The sequence below is a fragment of the Dermacentor silvarum genome, chromosome 11, assembly GCF_013339745.2.
Source record: "Dermacentor silvarum isolate Dsil-2018 chromosome 11, BIME_Dsil_1.4, whole genome shotgun sequence".
NCBI lineage: Eukaryota > Metazoa > Arthropoda > Arachnida > Ixodida > Ixodidae > Dermacentor > Dermacentor silvarum.
This window is the reverse complement of record NC_051164.1, coordinates 82,082,993-82,098,435: the sequence shown is the minus strand read 5'-3', so window position 1 is coordinate 82,098,435 and position 15,443 is coordinate 82,082,993. Positions and strand designations below refer to the sequence as shown.

Sequence of the window (15,443 nt, the reverse complement as noted above, 5' to 3'; positions counted from 1 at the left end):
GCAGCCTCTTTTGCAACTAGGCTTTCTTTGATAATTTCGGCACAGATTTCTATAATTTGGTTTTGTGCATCTGGGCTTAAATACGAGGCATTACTGGGGCAACTTTCCAAATGGTTCTTCAGATATGTATCTCCACAATCAGCTCGCAAGCGAAGGAGCGCTCTGAAAATACCTGTATTTTCAGCGCGGCCTATGCTTAAATCCATAGGGCCACTGTCCCTGTGGCCAACGAGAGCCAGACCTTGTAGCCCGCAAAAAAGAATTTCCTCAATAATAGGCCATTTCCTTTCTCCTGTTTTCTCAAATTTTACTTTACCTGCCCTGGTCCAGCTGATCGATCACATCGGGTACGCGTCTTGAAAATGTTTGGAGAAAATTATCAGCTCCTAGCTCACAGTCACGGTAATATTTAGTATTTTCGTGTGTGTGGAAGATTGCGAGCGCGTGCTTTCATTTCTGGAACGGCTTGGACACGAGGGCTCCAGTGCACGCATGATGGTCCAAGTTTATAACAGCATTAACCCCATAAAGTTCCAGAATTGAAAATCTTTTAAAGCACGCCTTTGGAAATGTCAGTGCACCTTTCGCGTCAAAAGTTTATGAGAACGTTACACCCATACAGTTTCGGAATTGAAATCCATGCGCTCCGTAGATTCCGCGGCCGCTGCGAGATGCCACAACGCGCCCGCTCGCTATCGAAAAGCCCTTGAAATTTGGGCTCGGATGGGGCTCCTTGCGTTACGTGACCCCAGGTGCCATGAAATCCACCCCAGGTGCCGCGAAATCCAGCCCGAGTACGCAATGTTCGTGCCGAAATGTCTTTCGAGCATGAAAAAGACATTGTAGACAGAATACAGAATGATTGAACATAGCTCGCCTACACGAACGTTTCGCAGGCAGCCTATAACACAAGGACACCTGAACAATGGAACATTCCGCACTCAAGAACGAATTATGGTCAACAAATGCTTCGACATACACTTCCGACTTTACTCAATAACCACGCCTTACGAGAAATAGACCTTCTGTCCTTATGCAGCCTGCACAACTGCTTTCAGTCCAACTAATCCTTGTTGTTTAATGAGTTTGTTCATATGCAATACTGTATGACTTTTCCCCCCTTTATTTGCTTTAGTTTATGCTGCACTGAATATAGTTATGTTATGTTTTTTTTCCCCCTATTTTTCTTCCTGTTTTCGTATAATAAGACTTTCTTTATGTAATCTATATTGCTCATGTATAAATTCAATATTTCCTTGTTAATGCAGACTACTTGTTTTTCTAATTGCTAAAGTGTATAACTACCTGTCTCGTATACACTTTTTTTTTTTTTTTGTAAATTGACACCTTCCCATCTGTTTACTCATATGTGAGCGCCCGACACCCTCTGTTGCCTTCGATGGGTTTTTGGGCTGGTCAAGTTCCCTGCGTGCAACTTTTATCCAGAACCCCACCATGTAATTCTTTTCATGGAAAATAATTATTATTATTATTATTATTATTATTATTATTATTATTATTATTATTATTATTATTATTATTATTATTATTATTATTATTATTCCCGGCGTCGGTGGTAGTTTTGGTCGGCGGTGCATGCCGGCACGAAAAAATTTCGGGGGGGGCTGAAGCCCCATCAGCCCCCCCCCCCCTGGCTACGCGCCTGGTGTGTGTGTGTGTGTGTGTGTGTGTGTGTGTGTGTGTGTGTGTGTGTCTCCGTCGCCGTCGCGCAATTCCGTACTTACCCACGCTCAACTCCTATAGGCATTGCTGATTATCCGAGGTTTATATAGGCAACCCAAGAAGAACATGTCTCACACGTACTATCATTGCCAAGATCTCGCAAGATCTCTCATCATTTTCGCTAACTACGTTAGCGGTATCCGCATGATGGCGCGCAGTCTCATGTCAAGCGCACGTCTCTGCCAATATCGATGTGTTCTTTGACTTTCGCCTTTGACATTAGTGCAGCCACGTGACATTTCCTATCTTCACGGGGGTAAAATTTATATATAAGACGCGCACCGCCGAAAAGTTTAGAAAATAAGAAAAACGGGTCTTATACACAGGAAAATATGGTATATATATATATATATATATATATATTAAGCCCCAGTCTGCGCGACCGAATGCATGCGTCACCCTTTGGCCCTGCAGCACGTATATGCGTAGGCTCCATGCAGTATAATGCGCGAGGCAGTAAAGCGAGTGCTAAAGCGGCGAGCACAAAAGGAGAGTGCCGTCTTTAAAAAAAAAGGCTAAAAAAGCCGCATAAAAGCAAGTGCTGCGGGAACTGCTGTTTGCTCTCCGATGTGCGCACTACATCTCGCGAAGGAGAGCTGAGGTGTCCGAAACAGCTGTTTGCCCACGTCTGTGAGCGCGGATGAAAAGCGCGCGCCCTCTGGCGAGAAGCCGCCATCGCGTGATGGCCCCGCACTTGTGTTAACGCGACAGCGGTAAGGGCCCCGTGTCGCAGAAACTCCGGCGTCGGCGTCGGCCCGGGCTCGCCGGCGTCGTGGCCAAAATAATCATACCGTAGCACATCATCCCGAACCACCCCGACCGGGCTGGCCCTTCGCGTGGCGCAAGGCGTTAGTGAACAAAAATTGAATTTCTCAAAGTGAAATCCGTCAGAAAAATCGTAGCGTACGACTTACCCACAAACTACAGACGTGATAGCGTCGGCTTGTAATTTGAATATACGAGAAAGAAGCCTGATAAGCAGCCAGTGATCTTTGAATGCTATCGCGTTCCAATCTCGAGGAGAAGCTTAAGCTTCCTCCAAATTTTTTATTCTTTTCTGGGAAAGGCTCGTTTCACCTTCATCGCGGTCGTTTCAGATAATAATATACCTATAGTTGCGTGCAGTCAGTTTCTCTGCGAAAAAAAAAAAAAAGAAAAAAAAGCTCGGTGACTGACCGTATACTTAGCCCGTAACGGAGAGCTAATTTCGCGATTCAGTCGTACAATTGCTGAGTCGGAGAGCTTGTGCACGACTGTAGTGCTGATGGTCACCAAATATTTCACTGTATAGTTTTGATATTTTTTCGGCAATTTTAGAGCGTATATACGCAGCTCGCTGACTGCTTTCGCAGAGCCTGATATTTCGGACCCGTCGACTATTCGCTTTTATCCGTAGCACCAGTGGCACCAACGTATAGAAACAATGTTTAACAGCATACGAAATGTTGGCCGCCGTTACGTGAATATTCGGAGCTAAAATTCATAACCATTTGTTTTCTGTGGCAGTGATTCATCCTTGCCGCGACTATATATAGCAGAACGCCTGCTTACCACGTCCCTACAGAAGAAAGTTTGGAACCTTTAGTAACAATCAACACTGAATAATCTAACAACTTATTCAATTCAATCAAGTTGAATAATCTAACAACTTTAAGGATCTTAATTATTTCGCCTTCGACTGTGGTATTTTTCATATTCTAAGCTTGGCAGGTCTGCGAGCTGTATATCAGTTGTTCTGGTAGTCGTTGTTGTTCTTCTTGTTGTACCACACGAGATATGGTGCAATTTATTTGCACTATCTCGGTGGTGGTTGTACGTATTTCATCGTGCAAACTTGCTTGCGCGCACGTGTTGTATACTTCCGAGTTTTTTCATGAATTTAGCGCTTCGTGATATCCATCGCAAACTTTTCTTGCGTGACTTCTCGGATTTCATTCGCCTTCCAAACGTCTGCATTTAAGTCAGGTTGCGTTAACACATATCCCGTTTCACGTGTCCCGAATTCAAACTACAGAGCTTCTAGTAGTTGACTGTATACGGGTTTCTCTAAAGGCAATTTATTAAAAATTATTTGAAATGTAGAAACATGGAAAGAAGCAGGCTTCGTCAGAGCCGGCTACTCGATATCTCAAATTGGTTACTCGATTGCAACAATGAAAAGGAAAAAAGAACAGATCACAAAGCACGATTCATACACGAACAAAACAAGCGCACGAAGATTAATTGGCTCATCTACAGGCAACAGCACCGAAAGCACAGTCCGGTAACTATAGGATGGTCGCTCATTACACAGGAGTTAAAGAGCCTGCACAAGTATCTTCACATACACGTGAGGACAACACCACAGCGAGATCAGCTCGCTAAAGAAAACACCACAATGTAAAGAAGCGCAATTGCAAGGGCTGTGCGACTCGTCGAGCTGCATAACTGCACCTTTTGTCTGCAGTGCTACCATCAGTATTTGTTGTACTTCTTATTGTCAAACTTTTCGACTGGTGGGCCGGCCTTCGTCAGAGTGACTTTTGCACCAGCCGCTCAAATATCGCTAAAATTCGCTCAAATATCCGCTCAAATATGGCGAAGGGCACTTACAGCACGCCTCTGCTTATCAGAGCATGACCACGGTCCAAGCATTTTTCTTACAGCGTCAAGGATGTTCAAACGGTCACGCAGGCGAACCAGCGCTGTCTTGGTCATATTGAGTGGATTCTACGATAACGTGCTCCACTGAAGCGTCCTAGTTAACGCAGTAAGTACAATGTGGGTATACGTTCGTCATTTAGTGATTTGACGCAAGATGTGAAGCGTGTATAGGCTACATCTAAGCGTAAACGATGGAGGAACGTGTCGAACGTGCGGCCAATCTTTTGGTTCGGTGAAAACCGCAGGAGTGGGTCAACTCTGTGTAGGAGCGCAGACATTGCACGTTCGTCGAACCACATGTGTTCGCCGAGTTTATGCCGCAGAGTGCAAGGAACATTCTTGGCGTCTGATACAGGAAATGACACAGGTGTCAGTGGAATCTCGTTGATACGATCTTCACGGCGGGAACAGGAAAATAAGGCGTATTATCCAACGTATTATCCAACCAAATCGTATCATCGCGAAGAAAAAGAAACGTATTATCCCGAAAAACGTATTATGCGGACTCGTATCAACGATGTTCCACTGTATATACCTAACGTGTGTGCTGCAGTAGCATGATCTAAAGGCACTGTAAATATGTCTGTGGCGTTTTTTCGCACAGGGAGCTTCCGACTCGATGTCGGAAACAAACACTGACCTTGAAAACTGTGCTTTGGCAAATGGCCAGCCTCACACACACAATGCTCTGTATTATCAGCGTCCTACTCACGAAAGTCTTTTCGCGTCGATTAGAAAACTATGCGTCGCCCATCGCGCGATATCGGTCGGTTACCGCGTAGAACGACTTTACAGCAACAATCTGACATCATCAGAGGCTGCGGCTTGCGAGTCTGACTTTTGGTAAGTTCATGTGGCACGTCCGCGCAGCATGAAACGAGCGTGCGCTGCCAGCTAAGAGTTTCAAGGGGCATTAAAGATTTTTAAAATATTTGAGCTGTATTAGTAAAAGTACCCTTCTGCAATACCGAGAAATAAGCCACTCTTATGCTGTAAGAAGAGGGTCGGTAAACCAGAAAAGACTTAGAAACGAAACACGATTGGCGACACCGGCTTGGAGGTTCCGGCACTAGTTCGCAGTGACGTCATCAATTTTGACGGTGTTGTGTCTTTTCGGGCCTAGTTAGGTTTATAAATATATATATATATATATATATATATATATATATATATATATATATATAGACAGACAACGTTGTGTTCTAAATAATCCAGTGACAGCTCAGCAAGTTTCAAGAACGTTTACCTGGAGTCACAACGACCCACGTAGGGATAAAGAAAAAATCAGCGAAAGGTGTGGCGTCACACCGACGTTCCTACGCTATAGGGGTTCCGGCGCAAATTTTAGAAAAAAGAAGAATCGACGTTCGATCTTCACCTTCTCTGCAATTAATTGACCTCCTACCGCTAAATTAATGACAATAAAGTTGTCGAATGATAATTTGTCAGTCTTGACTGATCTAGTGCTTCTATTTAGTGCCCCTTAAACAACAACACTGTAGTAATTGTACAGTTTAGAGTGCGAAACCAGCCGGTGCCGAGGCTCAAAGCGTAATACTAATGCCAACTGTAATCTGGCTGGTGCCCTAGCTTGCGGCGTTGACACTTCTTCGCGCCTGTGAAAGCTGCTTTGGCGGGCCAAGGCGTGTTTTGTATATAGGTGGACTGGGCGTATCGATCGAGGGTGCCTTCGTACTTCATTTCCCCTCCCCTCCCTTCCCCCGCCTCTTCCCATAGAAAAAAAAGAAAGCACTGAAACTTCAATGAGCTCAAGAGGAGCTACAAACGCGAAAGCATTCACATTTGTTTCATGTGCAAAGGGTGACGTGTTATCACGTCACCCTTTGTGTATAACCTCGGTAACCTTTATGCTCGTTTCACCATTTAAATGTAACTACAGCCGTGCTTCAAAGAACGGTAGCTGCCGTGCCAGCTCTGATGTTTTGGTTACATTTAGGGGGTAGCGAAATTCTCCAGTCGAATCGGCTACGAATATTCGAGAAAAAAGACGACCTCCGAATGTTGAATCGAATACCGAACCATTTCCAATTTTCTAAACAAGAAGTGATGCGTAAAGGTTCCGTGGAATATCTGGCCACAGAAGACTCATTTACGTTGTTTTACACATCTGCAAAACGCCGTTATCAAGCGGATTTCAGCTAAACTGAGAAGCTTGTAAACGAGTCACAAAGGAACGGTGGTCGTATATGGTGCACCATCACAATGACAGTAACGAAACAAAAAATTAACAGTCACGTAAGTATCCTTACGTGATTTGAATGCGAAAGCATTATGACTTCTCTAATTAATTGGTTACGTCCATGATACGCGACTTCATACAGTCACGTGTCCATCACAAATCCACCTTAATTCAACTTGCTCTAATTTGTACCAACCTTAATCCACCTTGCCCTAATTTGTACCAACCTTAATCCACCTTGCTCTAGTTTGTACCAACCTTAATTCACCTTAATCCCACTTTAATTCACCTTCATTCAATTTACTTCACCTTAATTCACTTCACTCCACGTTAATTCACTCTACTCCACCCTAAGTCACCCTACTCTAACTTGTTCTATTTTTAATTCTGTATTACTACTGATGTCATACTAGGCGTTCATGACGTCACTGATGGTTATTTTCTCGTTGCCTATAAAGCCAGCTTTTCTCCCTGATGGGACACACAATGTCTTCGCATTAAAAGGAACATCGCGCGTCACCAGATGCACGTGTAGTAGAATGTGTTAATGCTCGCTGGAGGAGTTAGGTGCAATACTACCGCATACGCCGCACATCGTGAGGAACACCTAAGATGGTGAGGCTGTCCAAAATGATAAAATTTCTGTGTCTAAGACATCGAATACGTAGGTTGTCTAAGGCGAGACACGCTTGTTTAACGAGTGGATCACCATCGTGAAGAAGTGATCTCTTCCATGACTTTGCTGTGGAATTGGTGCGTCTGCGCAACAACCGCGGTAAAATAAAACACAGACCGTAAAAAAAATTCAAGCGTATTAAAAGTTAGAAGTTGCGTCAGGAAAAGAGCGCTAAAAACACAGAGTAAAGTAATAAAACACATTGTCATTTCGAGAAGTATCACGGAAGCCAACGTTTCGACAAGTGGAGTTGTCTCTTCGACCTGACGATGACAAATCGAAGCCAATGTTGGGTTTGAGCACGTTCGTCCTCGGTCTTCGTGCTAACGTCTGTCTTGCTTTGGACAGTGACACATTCTACCACGACCAAACAAACAATATGCGCATTTAAGTATATATCCTAGAGAGAATGCCGCAAATGAGAATGCTTCCGCAAGTTCTCACACGCAAGCTCGCGCGTAAACGATTGTCGTTCCCGAGTCTACTTATGAACATGAGGGACGAGTATGACGACTGTGTCTCACTGCGGCGACGGCGACTTTTCAAGGTCGCTTTCCGCCAGGTGGCGGGAAGGTGCTCTGCATGATAGGGATCGACGCGGCACAGACTTGGAGGGCCCCCTACCCCATGAGGAACTCGTTTTGGGAACGCACCTCCCTTTCCCGTGCCGTTGTCACTTTCTTCTCAGTACCCTTTCTCTGCTTTTTTTTTTTTCTCCACGCGGAGTATGGTCGGCGTTACGGTCACGTGACAGTTCAGAAACTCGTTTCCGCGTGCTTTTTGCGAACTGGTCGGTGGCGGCTGGCTTCGTCGGTTCGTGGCCAGCTGAAAAAAAAAAAAAAAAAAAAAGGGCAGAAGGCGTTTTGCCTGGGGAATGACGTTGACGCGGCAACTTACGGGTGCCCAGTCCTCTTCCCGTCCGACAACGGCACGATACAAGAGTTCGATCGAGATCATTGGCTTGTGTCCCTGCCAGTGAGACGTCAGCCAATCAAGAATACAAAGTGTCTCGGGCAATCACATTTCCATCCAGAAGAGAAGCAATCATTGATTCGCCCGAGAGACAGCGACGCGCAGAGTCGGAGGTGAGCGAGCATGTTTATTAGCAGCAACGGCTCTAGCAGCGTCGCATTTCACTGCTTCGCTAGTTTCGCCGATACTTCTTCACACTGACTTTTTTTTTTTTACTTTTTTTCTTTTTTCTTCTGTAGGGGCCGTCCGCTGACGAGAAACGTGCCAAACAAAGGAAAAAGTAGAACGGCCTCGCGCGCGCCTCAAATTCGTGTCCAAAGAGGGACGCGATGGAGAGGATATAGCGGGAGAACGCGCTGAGTAATCTCTGCACCCGGCTTTCTCGATGACGAATAGCGCCGTTACACACACGCCTAAGCGCTTAGAAATTTATACACGGAGGAAGGCGTCGGTCGTTTGACGATGTTGCTGGGCTCGCACCCCATTGCGCGACCGAGACGGCGACGTTTCGGATTCACCCGTGGCCGTGGCACCTTTTGACAACGTTCCAGGTGTTTCGAGGGACAAGCATCTTCGAGCTCGCTATCGGCCTGTTGCTTTTGTCGTTGTTCTTGTTGTTAAAGAACTGCAAGGTCGTGCGTGTTGTTGCAATTGCCTCTCCATGCGACTGTGCATACCTGAGTGGGCGCTTGTGTTTTGCGTGTTTCCCGCACACAAGCACGTACAACACCCCTCTCCGTTCGGCCAGCGCTTATCGAGGACGGCTGGATAAGAAGTGCCAGCGATTGCGACCGGCTGACAACAGAACGCTCGCGATAACGCAAGTTGCTCCTCCACCTCCACCCCAGCTTTTCGTGTATCCTTGTCGCCGCTGCATATGTTTTGTCGCTGGCATTATACCCTGGCAGCCGCGTCAGCTGTGCCGAGGATCGGACGGTCGGAGCGTTGTTGCCGTGATCGCCGGTGCATGTGTGCACCGTAGCCGCAAAGCCTGTAGCGACGGTCGTCACGTCAATCAAATTGTTCCTGAGGCCTCGGAGTCGTGGTGAACGGAGGACTTCGGCGTGCCGTCGCAGTCTGTGGCAGTGTCGCGCGATGCCACGGCAAGTCGTCGACGAGAGACCTTCCTCTGTGTGTGTTGTACCAGACCTTACTTTGCAACGCGTCGGGGCTCTGGAATGCTCATCGAAGCCAGTGTTGTCAACGTCACTTCCGTTTCACCGACGCTGTGCGCGTTGGGCCGGAAGTTGTGTTTGGAGCGTGCTCGTCTTCTGTTTCCTGTGGCCGTACTTCCTGCTGCGCGCCTGGCTGCGTCTACTCAAGGGCTTCCTGCGTGAGTCCCGCCTCTCACAAAATATTTCCGACTAAAACTCGAACAGAATATCTAAAGAGTGTATAGAAGGCTATAGAGACTCGTGAATCCCATAGTGTTCAACAATGATTTTTGTAAGTGCGCGCATTACAGACACCTGCTTGTGAAAGTACTGTAGCGGTATGCCGATTAGATTTGTCTGTCGGATTTGATTTGCCTGTCACGTGACCGGAAGAGGACTGTACTCCTCTAGTTTCCTGTGGCCGGATTCTGAAAACGTTGTGAAAGTGACGCGAAGTTGTAAGAAAAATAATTTATCAGGTGAATATGGTTTGTTCGTAGCGTGTGGTAATGAGAACAGAAGCCATTCAGCACGTTCTGGTAAAATGTCACCGTATCCTTTATCCAGTGTTGAATGTGAATGTGGTTTAGCCTCCCCGCGATGCCTTGGGTCTTAAGGACATTATAGGGGAAGCGTATAATGAATCTGCGGTGGAATCTAGCAATAAGTGATTAATAATAATAATCAATCAATCAAATGTTTATTTAGTGCCCAGGAACAGCTACGGAGCCTTCGTACTAGTGTATCGAAAGAGTAATACGCGAGACAACATGTAGGAGAGAAGAAGATATATGCGATAGACAAAACATTGTGATATAGAGAAACAAAGCGGGAAACAGAAAACAAGGAGGCGGGCGTAAAATGGAGTTAATCATACGACATGATTATATACATGTAAGTGAACTCTATGAAATGAATAATAATAATCAATCAATCATTTATTTACCTTGCCCAGGAACAACCCTAAGGTTTGAGTGCTGGCGCACGCATACATTAAAAACCAAAAAAGACAAGAACACAGCAAGGGAATGTGATTAAAAAAGAACAATTGTAAAAAGAAGAGAGTACCTACAACAAAGCGCAAACTACAAAAGAAAAAGGAGGAGAAGGGCACTTGAACAATGCATGAAATTATAACACAACAAGGCAAAGCTCGGAAAAGAACGATGACAACGAGTTATGAAATATTTCAAGATCATGAAAATACGTGTTATAAAGACTCTGTATTCTGTGGACGGTTGAATGTTGGTGATAACAGGCAGGGACATGGAAAGGTCTATGTTCTCTGGTGATCTTGCGCGGGATACGAAGCATGATACAAATGAGGAGTTCGGGACAGGTGAGGACACCGTGAAGGAGTTTGAATAGAAACGGAAGGTCAGCGCGATTACGTCGGCAGCGAAGTAAGGGCAATGACAATACTCCAACAGTGCTAGAGAACAAGGTCCAATGTCCGCGTTCGCAAAGCGGCGATGATATATGCTTTGAAACTTTTTCTGGACCCGATCGGTATATAATGTCACTGTTGGATCTGGAAGAGCCATTCCAGACGACCGACGCGTATTCGAGTTGAGGAAGACAGATGTTTGTGTACAACTTTCGGAACGGTGTAGGAGACTTGAATTCCCTCGATAGTCTGCATACAGAGCCAAGAGTGCGCATACCCCGCATTGCAACATGTTTAGTGTGAGCAGAAAGGTGTAAGGCTGCATCAATAAGTACGCCGAGATCGTTGATGTCACGTACCTTACACAATGGTACAGAATCTACAGAATAAGAAAAAGAAATGCTTGCTGCTTTGCGGGTGAAAGACTTTGGTCTTATAGCGGCATTCAATGTGAGGTTATTTATTATCTTTGCACCATTTAGAAAAAGAAAACATGTTCGACTGCAGGGTGCGACAATCAGCGACAGTGTGAATTTTCTTTTAAATATTGATGTCATCGGCATATAGAAGGAAAGAAGAATTCCGAATGGCGGAAAAGACGTCATTAATAAAAATTTAAAAAAAAAGGGAACGGTCCTATAATACTGATCCTCGAGGGACGCCGCTAGTCGCCATGTAAAGTGACGTTTGACCGTTGACGTTAACATAACATGGTCTATCACGAAGATAACTTCGCAAGAGATTGACAACTGACTAGTCAACATCGAAGTGCGTAAGCTTGATCAGAAGCAGGGAGTGGCTGACAACATCTAGAGCTTTGCTGAGGTCACAGTAAACGGTGTCAACTTTCCCCCTTTGAAGTACCGACGCGGAGATCTGTGTCATGCAACTTGTGAGATTTGTGCTAATAATAATAATAATAATAATAATAATAATAATAATAATAATAATAATAATAATAATAATATATAGGCAAACCTATATATATATATATATATATATATATATATATATATATATATATATATATATATATATATAATATGCGTGCGCCAGCACTCAGACCTTTTTCCTGGGCACGTTAAATAAACATGATTGATTGATTGATTATTATTAGTGTGCAGTCGAACATCGATATAACGAAACTCGATTTAACGAAATTCGCGATGTAACGAATTATTTTTATTTCCCGATCTTAGTCCCATTCAATGAACGAAACCTCGAATTAACGAAATTCGCGATATAACGAAGTTTTTCGCTGCAAGTACAACTTCGTTATATCGAGGTTCGACTGCATACTAATAATCAATCAATCAATCAATCATGTTTATTTAACGTGCCCAGGAAAAAGGTCTGAGTGCTGGCGCACGCATACATTAAAAAACAATCACTAATAATAATAATAATAATAATAATAATAATAATAATAATAATAATAATAATAATAATGGGTTGTTACTATTCTTGAATGGTGACACAGCAGTCTAGGTTTAACGGCGCGTCAGTGAATTGCGGAAATGGTGAGCTCTGGGCCGGTATTTTGTAGCGATGCCTTTAACGTAATAATGCTTTTTCGCGCTTATCGCGCTTTGTCAGTGGTCGGAGCGATGGTGCGCTCGCATTATCAACGGGATCAGCCGGCCGTGAGCGGTGGATGATAAGACTAGAGTAGAATAAGTCATAATGCCTTGCTACAAAATCGCGGCCCTGGTAGGCAGCAGTTGTCCTGGTACAGGCAGTAGCGTGGTGTCACTGGCATGGGCAATGTAAACCTGTCCAGCTGCTACCGAGCACGACGATGTCGCGGGTTCGTTTCCCAGCCTCGGCGCGGCCGCATTCCGACAGGGACGGAACGGGATAACGCCTACCTCCGCATACCGACGATATCGGTGCGCGTCAATCACCCGACGGCAGAAATTAATCTGGAGCGCTCCGCTGTGACGGCCTTAAATATAGGACGTAGCTAGGACTCCCTCAAATTCAATATCAAGAGAACTAATATAGAACCAATATAGAGGCGCGTGCGGCAGAATATAATCGCCGGGTGAGTGGCAGAAAGGTATTTTTGAAAGAAAAGGAAAAAAAAAACATGAACATTAGAATAATAAACATAGGGTCTGGGGAAAGAGTGGAATGCGGTATATCCTCCTAAGACCCGAACAGAGATATGTGACATAATTGCTCTTCAAGGCACGTGGTTTTTATTATCTACTGTTATGTTCTGAAGTTGAAAAAAAATTTTTTTTATTTAAATACCGCTGTTAGATGTGAAAAGCTGCGTCTCCACGTACGTGAAAAAAATAACTATCTCCATTATTTCCTCATGCGTTCTATGGTAAAAATTGCATTTCTTTGCCTAAACGCAGGGGCGAAGATGGAAGACATACGAACTACGTATACGTACGTATGAACTACGAACTACGTGTCGTGCATTGCCATGTTGCCGCGTCCGGTATTTTCACGCAGTCTCAGTGATTTCGAAACACACCTGAAGGTTGTTTTCGGCCCTCTGGGACGACACAGAGACCTATAGGTCAATTGAGTGTCAAGTTTCTCGAAAGCGGATGACAAGAATAGGAGCAAATAACTTCTTTACAGCTACACATGCACCGTATACTTCATACCGAGAACGTATATTTTGCGTAATCACTTCGGAGTGAATTTGGAAAAAAACGTTGAAGGGGTCTTAGGAGGATATATGGTGCAGCGTTCACGGTAGCAGCGCAGGCTTGAATGGGCGCCCCTACTACGTGTGGTTACGTCAAATGTGGCTCTTCGAGCCCGACTATCTGAACGTAACTCAGCGAATATGTCAAAAGATATTAAAAAAACACCTTTTTCGGTAGTCGACAGGATATATAAGGAGAGTAGAAGTCACTCATTCCCTGCGTCTAAGGAAGATCTGATCAGGGACGGCGCCATAGGGAGGCAAGGGACCAGCAGGACTATCAGCAGTGTTGCCAACTGTCCCTAATTTAGCAGCACAGTCCCGACTTTCGAGGAAACGTCTCGAGTCCCGAATTGACCCACTCGGAACGGGAAAATGTCCCGACTTTTGTTTTTTTTTTTTCCTTCTGGATATACAATCATGAAACCAGATTTTCTTTTTATATTGCCTGACACCTTGGTTGCACATTCTCGTCTTTTGTCTTGTTGAATTGTCATAAACTTGAAGTGGTTTCGTTTTTCTTGGGTGGTTGAATCTCTGTTGTAGGCTGTAACCGTTCACAGTGTTTCTATATGTTTCGGTAGCCATGTTAGCCACTGCACCTGTCTAGTAAATCGCGACACAGTACTTTTTTTTTTTTTTAGTGCGACTTTGTTGCCTGTACGGACTGGCGGCGGATGGCACTGTCAAAGTCAATTGCAGCCAGCCGGCAGCCGCACAGTTAGCTATACGTGTAAAGAATCTGGCTCCATTGTTGGCAGCAGCGCTGGTGACGTCATCTTGTGACGGTTACGTTTACAATGCAGCGCGCAGAACTATAAGTGCAACAACCGTGTTTTTCCTATGTACTTACTGTTCAAGGGCGTGGACAGCAACAATAATTAACATTCAGCGAATTTGTTTTTCTATGTCTCCTATGGAGAAGAAATGTTGCACTACGCACGTCAGGCTCAGCATTGCTGCCGTCGTCGACGTCGCCGGTATTCCGTAAATTGAAATATACGTTTACCGACCGAGAGCTCTAGCGTGTACGGTCGTCATCAATATAAAAGAGAACATTTATTTATTTATTTATTTATTTATTTATTTATTTATTTATTTATTTATTTATTTATTTATTTATTTATTTATTTAATGGCGATAGCTCACGATGTATGGTTTCAAGTCTATAGGAACTTCATATACAACAAGTTTTTCTGTTGAACTTTTAGTATCACTGAGCAGTTTTATGGAGGGCATGTGGAAAACAATTGCTATTCCCTTTCATATCAATGACGACTGTACATACGTTTACGAGCAAACCGTGCAGCAAACCGGACGCTTGTCTGGTCGGCCTCCCTACATTTGCTTTCCTTGCTCTCTCTCTCTCTCTCAATCTCTCTCTCTCTCTCTCTCTTGGACGAACGTGTCATTGCCCTCGCAGAAGCGGAAAAATTTTTAAAAATACATTTTCTACAGGGCTAATTCTCGTCGCTGCCGACGTCATATTGCACCAGCAAATAGGTAGAAAATTCATCTTTAGAATTAAAGCGACAACAGACAAGGGACGTATAGGAAAACGTACGAAAAGTACTCTTATGCCTTGGTCTGCTGGGGCTTTGTTCTTGAAGATGTGGCGCATACCGATAAGCTCAGGTTTCGCTTCTGACATGGTCGTTGCAGTTACATATATCTACGTGCTCTAGTTAACACCAGCGTCACAAGGTGCATGCCGCCACCAGAGCTTCTGTGCACGTCTGCGTCTCCGGTGTTCCAGTAAATAAGTATATTCCTACCGCGTGAAACAGACGAGCACAAAAGAAATACACATATAGACAGGACAGGTGCTGTTCCGTCCATATGTGTGTTTCTTTTGTGGTCGTCTGTTTCACGCCAGAATCTAGGCCGCTTAATTTGTTGTCATGCATAAACTAGCCCAGCAACATGTTATTAAATTAATTAAATGAAATTCTGCTGTTTTACGTGCCAAAACGACAATATGATTATGAGGCACGCCGTAG

At 44.5% G+C, this 15,443-nt stretch overlaps 1 protein-coding gene across 2 annotated transcripts in view; it reads left to right on the top strand.

The window, feature by feature from the left end:
- LOC119434024 (uncharacterized) overlaps positions 1 to 15,443 on the top strand; it is a 105,052-nt gene that overhangs the window by 24,584 nt on the left and 65,025 nt on the right. Inside the window, exon 1 of one of the 2 annotated variants that reach the window (XM_037701323.2) lies at positions 9,149 to 9,567. The exons of the other annotated variant lie outside the window; for it this stretch is intronic. Within the exon in view, the coding sequence (XP_037557251.1) occupies positions 9,330 to 9,567 (238 nt within the window). The 5' untranslated portion in view covers positions 9,149 to 9,329. Of the gene's footprint in view, positions 1 to 9,148; positions 9,568 to 15,443 lie in introns of those variants that run through there. 2 annotated transcript variants of the gene reach the window in all.